A 12,474-nucleotide genomic window follows, 5' to 3' on the forward strand; every position below is an offset into this window, starting at 1 on the left:
CAATTACAAAAATATCTTTTTTGTAATTACGTTTCGAAAAGTCTCACTTTTCCATCAGAGAAAATGCCGTGAAAAGGCCTACTTTTCCACACTTGAACAACAGTGCCGAAAAGTACTACTTTTCGGCACTCTTAAGGGTGCCGAAAAGTAGTACTTTTCGGCACTGTTGTTTGTATGGCCAATTTGATTATTCTTTTACACTCTTTTGCACTACAAACTAAGTGTATTTGCCGGAAGTGTATTTCTTTTATGTTCAGGCTCATGCTGCAGCTCATTTTCGGTATTATTTCTTGTCGAATTTGAAGGCTAAGTGCCAGACCGAACTGGGCAGGAGCTGGAAAATTTGTGACAGTCATCTCGGTCTGTCCTGATCTACCGGCCTACTGAAACGCCTACTTGATGGATAATAGACTTAAACACGTGGAAGCCCGCCTGTCTGTTGTCCCAGAATGTGTTTGTGTAGCAAATGAAGGTGGTATTCGATGGGTGTTTTCGTAATTACAAAAAACTTTGTATGCAACTCGTTGCAAAACTCGATTTTTTCAGCACTCGTTGTATTTATCCAACTCGGCAAGCCTCGTTGGATAAATGTACAACTCGTGCTGAAAAAATCATCATTTTGCAACTTGTTGCATAAATAACTATTTTGCAATTACGTTGCTTAGGGTATGTGTCAATTGGCGAATTAAAATAAATTTTTACTTAAATTTGACAGTTCAACACTTAAACTTGACAGTTTTCCTAAGGAAATAATTATCGAACTGTCAAGTTTAAGTGAAAATTAATTTTAATTCGCCAATTGACACGGACCCTTATTACCCTACTTTTCACTCGCAGTTGCAACGATTCTCCACTAAAACAAAAGTGCCGAAAACTAGCACTCTTTGGTACTTTTGCCAGCACATACATTTTGCTCACTACCGCGTTTTCCGTAGATACAGCTGCTGCTCCTACATCCAATTATTAGCAGTTCGAATTCAAATCACTATTCACGTTCCGATTTGGACTGCTGATCAGGTGCAGAAGAAGCAGCTGAAGCTACTTTTGCTCCTTCTCATGTTGCTGATTGACGACGACGACGACGGGAGCATGAAAATTTGTGATACTCAAGGTGACACCTTCCTCACCATAGCCTACCTGATCGAACAAAAAACTGCGCGGGTGTGTATGGATACTTCCACGAGATTCCTCCTGATATCATATATGTGTAGCTAGATAGATTTTCCGGAATGGATAAATGTACATCTCGTGCTGAAATAGTTATTTATGCAACAAGTTGCAAAATGATGATTTTTTCAGCACGAGTTGTACATTTATCCAACGAGGCTTGCCGAGTTGGATAAATACAACGAGTGCTGAAAAAATCGAGTTTTGCAACGAGTTGCATACAAAGTTTTTTGTAATTACGAAAACACCCATCGAATACCACCTTCATTTGCTACACAAACACATTCTGGGACAACAGACAGGCGGGCTTCCACGTGTTTAAGTCTATTATCCATCAAGTAGGCGTTTCAGTAGGCCGGTAGATCAGGACAGACCGAGATGACTGTCACAAATTTTCCAGCTCCTGCCCAGTTCGGTCTGGCACTTAGCCTTCAAATTCGACAAGAAATAATACCGAAAATGAGCTGCAGCATTAGCCTGAACATAAAAGAAATACACTTCCGGCAAATACACTTAGTTTGTAGTGCAAAAGAGTGTAAAAGAATAATCAAATTGGCCATACAAACAACAGTGCCGAAAAGTACTACTTTTCGGCACCCTTAAGAGTGCCGAAAAGTAGTACTTTTCGGCACTGTTGTTCAAGTGTGGAAAAGTAGGCCTTTTCACGGCATTTTCTCTGATGGAAAAGTGAGACTTTTCGAAACGTAATTACAAAATAGTTATTTATGCAACAAGTTGCAAAATGATGATTTTTTCAGCACGAGTTGTACATTTATCCAACGAGGCTTGCCGAGTTGGATAAATACAACGAGTGCTGAAAAAATCGAGTTTTGCAACGAGTTGCATACAAAGTTTTTTGTAATTACGAAAACACCCATCGAATACCACCTTCATTTGCTACACAAACACATTCTGGGACAACAGACAGGCGGGCTTCCACGTGTTTAAGTCTATTATCCATCAAGTAGGCGTTTCAGTAGGCCGGTAGATCAGGACAGACCGAGATGACTGTCACAAATTTTCCAGCTCCTGCCCAGTTCGGTCTGGCACTTAGCCTTCAAATTCGACAAGAAATAATACCGAAAATGAGCTGCAGCATGAGCCTGAACATAAAAGAAATACACTTCCGGCAAATGCACTTAGTTTGTAGTGCAAAAGAGTGTAAAAGAATAATCAAATTCGCCATACAAACAACAGTGCCGAAAAGTACTACTTTTCGGCACCCTTAAGAGTGCCGAAAAGTAGTACTTTTCGGCACTGTTGTTCAAGTGTGGAAAAGTAGGCCTTTTCACGGCATTTTCTCTGATGGAAAAGTGAGACTTTTCGAAACGTAATTACAAAAAAATCATTTTGCAACTTGCTGCATAAATAACTATTACAAAAAATACAACTACGGAATATATTGGTGTATTTCACAATGTAGACAGCTTTGCTCAGTAATTAAAAATTAAAAAAGCCAGTAACGCGAATTGGCTAGTTCATATGAATTGGTAAACTGTTTATTGTCAAATGAGAAGACGTGCATCAGTCATTACTCGGTTTCGAGGGAATTGAACGCTGAATTTGAAGAAAAATTTCCAAATAGCTCCTAGAAATAAGCTACGTTTGGAGTTCCTCCAGGAAGCCTCTCTGAAATATTTTCAAACAATGTGTAACAAATTTCATCCGAAAAGTGTTCTTAGATTCATTATAAACTTCATGTTTATGATTGAAATTTCCATGAAAAACAAACCGCATGTAAGTTAAAAACAAAACTTTCGTATCAAGTAAAAAAGCCCTGTTCCTTTCATAATTTGGACAAAAATCAATCATTAATTTTCGCCATAGAAGTTTCTTGTTAAGGAGATTCCCAGAATCACTGGGAATTCTCTCGGAAATTAGTACAGCAGTATTATTTTTTTCTTGAAATTTTGCCATTAAATTCACATAAACATCAAAAATCTGTAACATTTAGTCTATCTCGAAACAGACATTTTTCAATAATCCTAGAAACAAAAAATCTTGAAATGTCAGGAAGTTTTAATGATATCTCTCAATCATTTGGAAAATCGCCCCCTTTTTAGTATTTTCGCCCCCAATTTTGGTTTCTCAAATTTTCGCCCCCTGGGGGGCGATTTCGCCTACTTTGGGAACCACCGATTTAGACTTTATTTCATTCAAAACAGTATTTGATTCAAAGCTAAAGCGCTTGGCTATGGATCCAGCAACTTGGCCTGTAGGACTTAAATATCGAGAATTTGAAAACCGATTTACTGTTTGGGCCCCACAATCATAATGTACATTATGTAACTGATAATGCTGTTCAACTCACAACTATGTTTTGGTGCTATACGTTTGCAAATGTTGATTCTCAAGTTGATTTTGTATTCTTTTGTTAGAATAATGTTTGTGTAGGAAGCTGATGTTGATGTTTGAAAGTTCTTTGTAATTAGTTTTAAATATTTCAATAAGACCATTTTGGTCAGTTGAAATTAAATATGCAAATAAATAAATAAATAAATAATAAACATATATTCACGAGTTCATAGATCTAACAGAGTTTCAACTTCCTAGTCTCAATAACTATTTAAATATAGAGATTTGAAATCGAAGAAGCTACCCGAATACCATGCTGGTCACATAAGGGTTAACAAAAATATCGTTATCGCACATTCCTGCGTCTGTCTGGGGCCGGTGCTATGGTGGTCATTGCGGGACAATCACTGATTACGGTTCTACGACAGTTCTACGCTTTAACAACGGATACAACTTTATTGAGGTTGGTCAGTTTATTACTTATACAGATCTAGGTACACTTATCTTCTGGTCAAATCTTTTGGTCAAGTATTACAATGTTTTCTACACTAATGGTGTTCAATTCAGTGTCTGATGGGCTTTTATAGTCTGTAGAGTAATACTATTTGGCGGGAAACCCGAAATGTCCCGAAGTTCTATATAAAGGCCGTATTCTTTGAAAGTTCTGCTTGGTACATCCTATTAGAACCCATATTCCATTAAAATCTAATAATTCCTGCACGCATGGACTGTAGGACCAAACCACATGATAATTTGTCCAAAACTGGCGTTAACATAACAGTGCAGATGAAGGGTAACTCGACTGGAGCAACATTTTTATGTATGCGCACATAAGGGCGATGGGGTTTCTTAGTGCCAGAATTATGCAACTAATAACTAACTGATTTATTGGCTTAATTTCACTTCATGGTATGTTACAATCTGTAACAGTTCACGGAATAAAGATGCACGGACGGTTGGTATGAACTCTTGACCTTCGATACTGATACTAATGGATTGATACTGATCCCAAACTAGTTACTGGACATCTTATATATGATTTAAGGCTTGTTGTATAAGAAGAAGGCTATTCAATTTAGAGCATAATGGTTTCTGAGTCCTTTGTACAGTAATAATGCAATATATAATACAAAGTGTGAGTAAAAACATCGCAATCCATGACTACAATACAGAATGCACTTTGACGACAGTAGATTCTTGCTAATCCGTTAATAATGAATGAAATATGCGTAAACATACCGCCCTCCTTGAAAGGACGGGGACTTTCAAAAGTACAAATTATAGTTTTAACTAAATGTATCACTGTTCGCTTATTCAACTACTGCTAATCGAAAATGAATATTGGTTACCTAATCAATTGGCTGTAATCATATCACCAATAGGTTACTGCTGCTTGCTGATCCTCGGATGTCGTATGAATTTCCAGAAGGTTTGATAATGTACGGTTGACTCTGCTTGGCTACTGTCCTACTGTAGTTCCTTCCACATGATCCATGTTTGTACTGCTACCATCTGAGCTGTTCCAACCGATGCGATTGGACCGATGACGATAAACTGCAGCCACAGACGATTGACTTGGATGGTGATGGTTGATGGTAACTTCCAGTGTATGTCGGAGTCACACACTGAATTTGACTGAAGAACGAATAGATCCACTTTTAACTGACTGGTTGTTGAAGATAACGGGAAACTTCTTTGGCTTGGACGGGTATACAGTTGCAACTGATTGGTATGATGCTATTGATGCGCTCCACTGGAAGCCCAGCTAGCTTGACTCGACCTCCGTTGAGGTACTAACTGAACCAACTACTTCACGAGCGTGAAGCCGTTTCTCTTACCGAGAAAACGATGACAAAACCATTCCTGTGAGCGCCCAGGACATGGTGTGCTTACTAGGTGTAAGCGAACTGAAACACATCCGCGGTGCATTGCAATGTGCTTCTTCCACTCTAGCCGAGTGGACTAATGACGGAGCATCATACCTTTCGTGTTACTCTTCCTCATGCCCCAGCAATTCCGATTGCTGGACTGCTGGCAGGCTGCTCATGAGGTACCAACGGAACCTTTAACCGTTGGCAAGGTGACTGTTCGATCAATGGGAATCGATTTCGCATATGGACGTTGACCTTGGTAGGTGACTGTGAAGGAACATTGTAGACACAGTTGGCAAACTTTCTTGATATTTTTTCGCCAGTTTCATGAGGTTATACTGGTTGGCATCTGGCTCTCTGACTGAGCAACCTGTGCTCTTGATGAACGCCTACGTAGACCACGTGTGACGTTCGATGGTTCATTACGACGATTCGAAAAGGACAATAGAAATACACTAGAACGCCAATGGCGCTGTACTCAGTTTTCCTATTTAATTATTTTATAACCTTAGATGCAATAATTGATTATTTTTAAGTGCCCATCTTGTAGAGGACCTTTTGTTTTGGTAAACAAAATTTATTTGACACTTATAGTACCGCTACTGACGCTGTAAGGGCGAGGCAAACTAGATGTTAGTCACACGAACAGTCGCGACATTGGATTTCTGTGGCTGGTTATTCTAATAAAAGGACCGAGTATCGCTGATTCGATGGATGGATGATGAGACCACTATCCGCACATAACATGGACAGGAGCGGTGCACCCTTGTCAATGATTTGGTGTAGTTTACAGTTGTGATTACAGTTCCAGCTCGTTGACGTCCCAAACGGATGTCTGTAATTGTCGTTACGTATTAGCTCACGACGAGTAACAGAAACGTGAATTGGAATGAAGATACTTATCTGTATCCCGGGGCGGGTGCTCCGGGAGAACCTGACGAAACATTGTTGCTGGATCCACCACAGGATTACAGGAAAAGTGTTGGCGAACAGACTGCGTTCAATTCCAACTGGTTCAAGCGATGACATCTTTGACGACTCGATGGATGGCATGGAGACGAATGGATAAATCGTTCCGAAATCGCACGAAGAGCGCATGAGAAATGTTGGTTTGTTGAATTCACACCAATCAGCTCCAATAATTTTCGGTGCGACTGGCACAGACGAGATTCCAGTTGCGGTGACACAGATGAGGGGTTGATAACAAAACCATTGTCCGGCAAAAGGCAATTACTGATGGTCGATGACGAATCAACGTGATTAATGACGAAAGGGATTGAGCAGCAAAGAAGAACTCGAAACAGTTACTGTATAGCGTAATTTAATTCATGTGCATACTTCAAATATAATGAAATGATAATAAAGGTGCACATTCAGTGCGTAACATTTTATGAGAACTGAAAACTGATTTTAGCGATGACGAACGAATGCTGCGTGCAGCTCCGAATGATGTTTAACCTTGCAATAAAGGCACCTCGGCGGCTTCGGGCACTTTGAGGTTGGGTGGCGAAAGTTGAAGCAGTTTTCACATAAGCTGTGATCTCTTATGAAAGCCAGGCGGTTGCCTGTGCGCATCTTCAGAAACTCGCGGCAATAATACAGAAAATGACGATTGTTGCAGAGGTAACATGTTGGAGGCACTATTTTGTTGACCGCTTTTTCTTCCGGTTGTTTTACGGTGACCTTGATGACTGGATACTGCTTTTCGGACAACTCTTCGCACTTGTTTTTCTTTAGGATGATCTTCTCGTGACGGCTTATCTTCAGCACCAGGGTGATCAGCACGCCGTTGACCGTCGCCATCGCATTTGATTGATCGGAAAGCGACAGATCACAGAAATCCGACGAAGCCTTCAGCTGCTCCCGCAAGCGTTTGATGATTTCCTTGCTTGCCTGCAGCCACATAATTTCGTCGTCCAGAAGCATTCCGCTGGTTCCCATCAGATCAGCAACACCATTAATTTTCTCCATGGTGTGGGTTACTCTCTCCAAGAAAAATCCGTCGGCCATTTCGGATGGGTTTTTAGATTTTCACTCGAACAAAAGAATGCGTACCGGCACTTCGAACGAAAGCGTCTTTTCACACCGACACCGACTACAGAATGACAATGTCAACCGATCTGTCTTCCACTTCCCACTGACCCTCACTCAACACATGTACACTCAGAAATAAAAGTATACACGGAATTACTATTATTTATGCAGTTTGTATCCGCATCTCTCTCACTCTCTTTCTGTTTTCATGCTATCCGCTGCTTCGTCTGGGTTGACAAATCACTTCGCATCAACCCAGGCTAAACGGCAGATAGCATGAAAACAGAAAGAGAGTGAGAGAGATGCGGATACAAAATGCATAAATAATAGTAATTCCGTGTATACTTTTATTTCTGAGTGTAGTGAGGATGAAATTCGAGCAGTTTGTCCGTTACCACTACTAACGCGCGACGACCGATGCATTCGCACTCGCGAACAAAGGTAAAGAGAAACTGTTTGGTGTGCATAGTGGTTTCTTCTGTGATTTATTTGGTCAAAACAACCGGACAGTAATGTAACGCTCAGTACGGTATGAAAATTCTCACTAATCACAGCGCTTGAGTTAATCTTTTTACAGTAATGCGGATTGTGTTCACTATTTACAGTTCACTGTTCAGACAGAGTTTATTGTTCAATGTCTCCGAGTTCATGGTTGAGTTTGGCCATCTTCCTTTGGCGTTTATTTCACTGTCACTGAATTGAGCTTGCGAAACGGTTTCAGAATGGCGATGATGCAGCCAACATTTTTGCTTTTTGTATCTTCGGGATTACTCTTCATTTTTTCGACACAAGGAAAGGCGATAACGGCACAATTTTCTGGCACCTTCATCCGGTTCGAAGGACCATTTTTATGTATGCGCACATAAGGGCGATGGGGTTTCTTAGTGCCAGAATTATGCGAGATGTAAACTAAATCTTCAAACACTGGCTTAATTTCACTTCATGGTATGTTACAATCTGTAACAGTTCACGGAATAATGATGCACGGACGGTTGGTATGAACTCTTGACCTTCGATACTGATACTAATGGATTGATACTGATCCCAAACTAGTTACTGGACATCTTATATATGATTTAAGGCTTGTTGTATAAGAAGAAGGCTATTCAATTTAGAGCATAATGGTTTCTGAGTCCTTTGTACAGTAATAATGCAATATATAATACAAAGTGTGAGTAAAAACATCGCAATCCATGACTACAATACAGAATGCACTTTGACGACAGTAGATTCTTGCTAATCCGTTAATAATGAATGAAATATGCGTAAACAGATATTGAAAAACAATTACAAAAATAACTATTTTGCAATTACGTTGCTTAGGGTCTGTGTCAATTGGCGAATTAAAATAAATTTTTACTTAAATTTGACAGTTCAACACTTAAACTTGACAGTTTTCCTAAGGAAATAATTATCGAACTGTCAAGTTTAAGTGAAAATTAATTTTAATTCGCCAATTGACACAGACCCTTATTACCCTACTTTTCACTCGCAGTTGCAACGATTCTCCACTAAAACAAAAGTGCCGAAAACTAGCACTCTTTGGTACTTTTGCCAGCACATACATTATTAGCAGTTCGAATTCAAATCACTATTCACGTTCCGATTTGGACTGCCGATCAGGTGCAGAAGAAGCAGCTGAAGCTACTTTTGCTCCTTCTCATGTTGCTGATTGACGACGACGACGACGGGAGCATGAAAATTTGTGATACTCAAGGTGACACCTTCCTCACCATAGCCTACCTGATCGAACAAAAAACTGCGCGGGTGTGTATGGATACTTCCACGAGATTCCTCCTGATATCATATATGTGTAGCTAGATAGATTTTCCGGAATGGATAAATGTACATCTCGTGCTGAAATAGTTATTTATGCAACAAGTTGCAAAATGATGATTTTTTCAGCACGAGTTGTACATTTATCGAGTTTTGCAACGAGTTGCATACAAAGTTTTTTGTAATTACGAAAACACCCATCGAATACCACCTTCATTTGCTACACAAACACATTCTGGGACAACAGACAGGCGGGCTTCCACGTGTTTAAGTCTATTATCCATCAAGTAGGCGTTTCAGTAGGCCGGTAGATCAGGACAGACCGAGATGACTGTCACAAATTTTCCAGCTCCTGCCCAGTTCGGTCTGGCACTTAGCCTTCAAATTCGACAAGAAATAATACCGAAAATGAGCTGCAGCATGAGCCTGAACATAAAAGAAATACACTTCCGGCAAATACACTTAGTTTGTAGTGCAAAAGAGTGTAAAAGAATAATCAAATTGGCCATACAAACAACAGTGCCGAAAAGTACTACTTTTCGGCACCCTTAAGAGTGCCGAAAAGTAGTACTTTTCGGCACTGTTGTTCAAGTGTGGAAAAGTAGGCCTTTTCACGGCATTTTCTCTGATGGAAAAGTGAGACTTTTCGAAACGTAATTACAAAAAAATCATTTTGCAACTTGCTGCATAAATAACTATTACAAAAAATACAACTACGGAATATATTGGTGTATTTCACAATGTAGACAGCTTTGCTCAGTAATTAAAAATTAAAAAAGCCAGTAACGCGAATTGGCTAGTTCATATGAATTGGTAAACTGTTTATTGTCAAATGAGAAGACGTGCATCAGTCATTACTCGGTTTCGAGGGAATTGAACGCTGAATTTGAAGAAAAATTTCCAAATAGCTCCTAGAAATAAGCTACGTTTGGAGTTCCTCCAGGAAGCCTCTCTGAAATATTTTCAAACAATGTGTAACAAATTTTATCCGCAAAGTGTTCTTAGATTCATTTTAAACTTCATGTTTATGATTGAAATTTCCATGAAAAACAAACCGCATGTAAGTTAAAAACAAAACTTTCGTATCAAGTAAAAAAGCCCTGTTCCTTTCATAATTTGGACAAAAATCAATCATTAATTTTCGCCATAGAAGTTTCTTGTTAAGGAGATTCCCAGATTCACTGGGAATTCTCTCGGAAATTAGTACAGCAGTATTATTTTTTTCTTGAAATTTTGCCATTAAATTCACATAAACATCAAAAATCTGTAACATTTAGTCTATCTCGAAACAGACATTTTTCAATAATCCTAGAAACAAAAAATCTTGAAATGTCAGGAAGTTTTAATGATATCTCTCAATCATTTGGAAAATCGCCCCCTTTTTAGTATTTTCGCCCCCAATTTTGGTTTCTCAAATTTTCGCCCCCTGGGGGGCGATTTCGCCTACTTTGGGAACCACCGATTTAGACTTTATTTCATTCAAAACAGTATTTGATTCAAAGCTAAAGCGCTTGGCTATGGATCCAGCAACTTGGCCTGTAGGACTTAAATATCGAGAATTTGAAAACCGATTTACTGTTTGGGCCCCACAATCATAATGTACATTATGTAACTGATAATGCTGTTCAACTCACAACTATGTTTTGGTGCTATACGTTTGCAAATGTTGATTCTCAAGTTGATTTTGTATTCTTTTGTTAGAATAATGTTTGTGTAGGAAGCTGATGTTGATGTTTGAAAGTTCTTTGTAATTAGTTTTAAATATTTCAATAAGACCATTTTGGTCAGTTGAAATTAAATATGCAAATAAATAAATAAATAATAAACATATATTTACGAGTTCATAGATCTAACAGAGTTTCAACTTCCTAGTCTCAATAACTATTTAAATATAGAGATTTGAAATCGAAGAAGCTACCCGAATACCATGCTGGTCACATAAGGGTTAACAAAAATAATGTTAAAAGTGTTAGAATTTCCTTTTTTTAAGTATTTTTTTTTTCATTTCAGGTCTATCAAACATGCAATCCATGGGGATAGGCGGAGGATTTATTATGAATATTTACATAAAGAACGATAATGCAGGTAAGGCAAAGACGGACTCAATAAGGGTGACTCTTCGAATCCAGTTTGACTTTCCGTTCCGCAGAATCGTAGATTGTTATGTGGCTTAGGTAGTTGGTTAACCTTCCGTAACTCGCACGGTTGGCTACCACCGCCAGCACCACGTTAATGCTGAGTACAAAAGGCAAGATTTTTGAGCGTGTTGTTCAAAACACAACAGCGCGATCGCTCGAGGGTTAAAATACCCTTTTTCCACAAATTTATATCTCAACTTGTCAATTAAACGCACTTTGCCTTCTCACATAAAACGTAAAAAAGTTTGTTTACTCACATACAAGTATACATAATGGGTCAATTATTAACAGTTTACAGTGACCGGCACAAAAAAGATCCACCATATAGTGGTTACAGTTTCTAATGAAAACTACATGCAAAAACGATGAAATACACCTTTCAATGAATGCAGTACATCCATTTTAAATGGTTTTAGTAAATCTGTGTTGATAAATATTTGTTTTATGATGAATATAGTGATTTCTGATAAGATTGGGAGAATTGTTTAAAAATTGAGTATGACAGAAAAAAATATCCACTTAGCAATTAATTCTGAAACTTCAAAATTTCGCCAAATTTTCACATCCCAAGTAACCATTAAGCCGTAAAAATGGCATTAAGTCGGCTCTATAGTCGAATGTAGAACCTGGCTAACAGAGCTAATTGGTTCTATATCCTCTTATAGAGCTGCTCAAAAGCCACTTTTGGAGAATTATTCGGCTGATATAAGGCCAACTTTAAAATATCGTACCAAGTCTCTGGAGCGAAAGTTGTCAAAAGTGAGACAAAGAAAAAAGAAAAAAAATTGTTTATCTTCTGTTCTTTTCTAACTTCCTTCGCTTCTATTGAAGTTGCTTTTTTGCTACTTCATCCAGATTCTAGCTGTTGTCCTCCGAGTTCCTGATCAAGTCCAAATCCGTTGCCTTTCTCATCTGCTCCACCAATGCACCATGGGAATGGTGTGATCAAACTAGTATTTAAACCATGAAAAACAAAATAGTTTGGCCATTTCGAGGGTTGAAAATGATATGGGATGACTGATGAGGATGATTCAGTGGTAAGGTTGGTGGTGACGAACGCAGGAATTGATGCAGGAGAAGCAATGTTTATATAAATGGTCGGGAAACGTTTCACAAGAAGAGGGAAACGAGCTGGAGTTTGTCTTTATTGAAAAAATAATGGAATAATCAAGATAACCAAATTCTATTATTTA

General features: G+C 38.7%; 1 protein-coding gene across 4 annotated transcripts in view; it reads left to right on the forward strand.

The window, feature by feature from the left end:
* The window catches only part of LOC134285324 (glutathione hydrolase 5 proenzyme-like), a 441,742-nt gene extending 429,268 nt beyond the window's left edge, over nt 1-12,474 (forward strand). For 3 of the 4 annotated variants that reach the window (XR_009996293.1, XR_009996292.1, XM_062845898.1), the window contains one exon: nt 11,154-12,474. Coding sequence is in view for 1 of the 4 variants with exons in the window: in XM_062845898.1 (XP_062701882.1) it covers nt 11,154-11,317 (164 nt within the window). In the remaining 3 variants the exon portion in view is untranslated. The remainder of the gene's footprint in view (nt 1-11,153) is intronic. The other variant, XR_009996291.1, reaches the window with a different exon arrangement.

Source organism: Aedes albopictus, chromosome 1 (genome assembly GCF_035046485.1).
Source record: "Aedes albopictus strain Foshan chromosome 1, AalbF5, whole genome shotgun sequence".
Classification (NCBI taxonomy): Eukaryota; Metazoa; Arthropoda; class Insecta; order Diptera; family Culicidae; genus Aedes; species Aedes albopictus.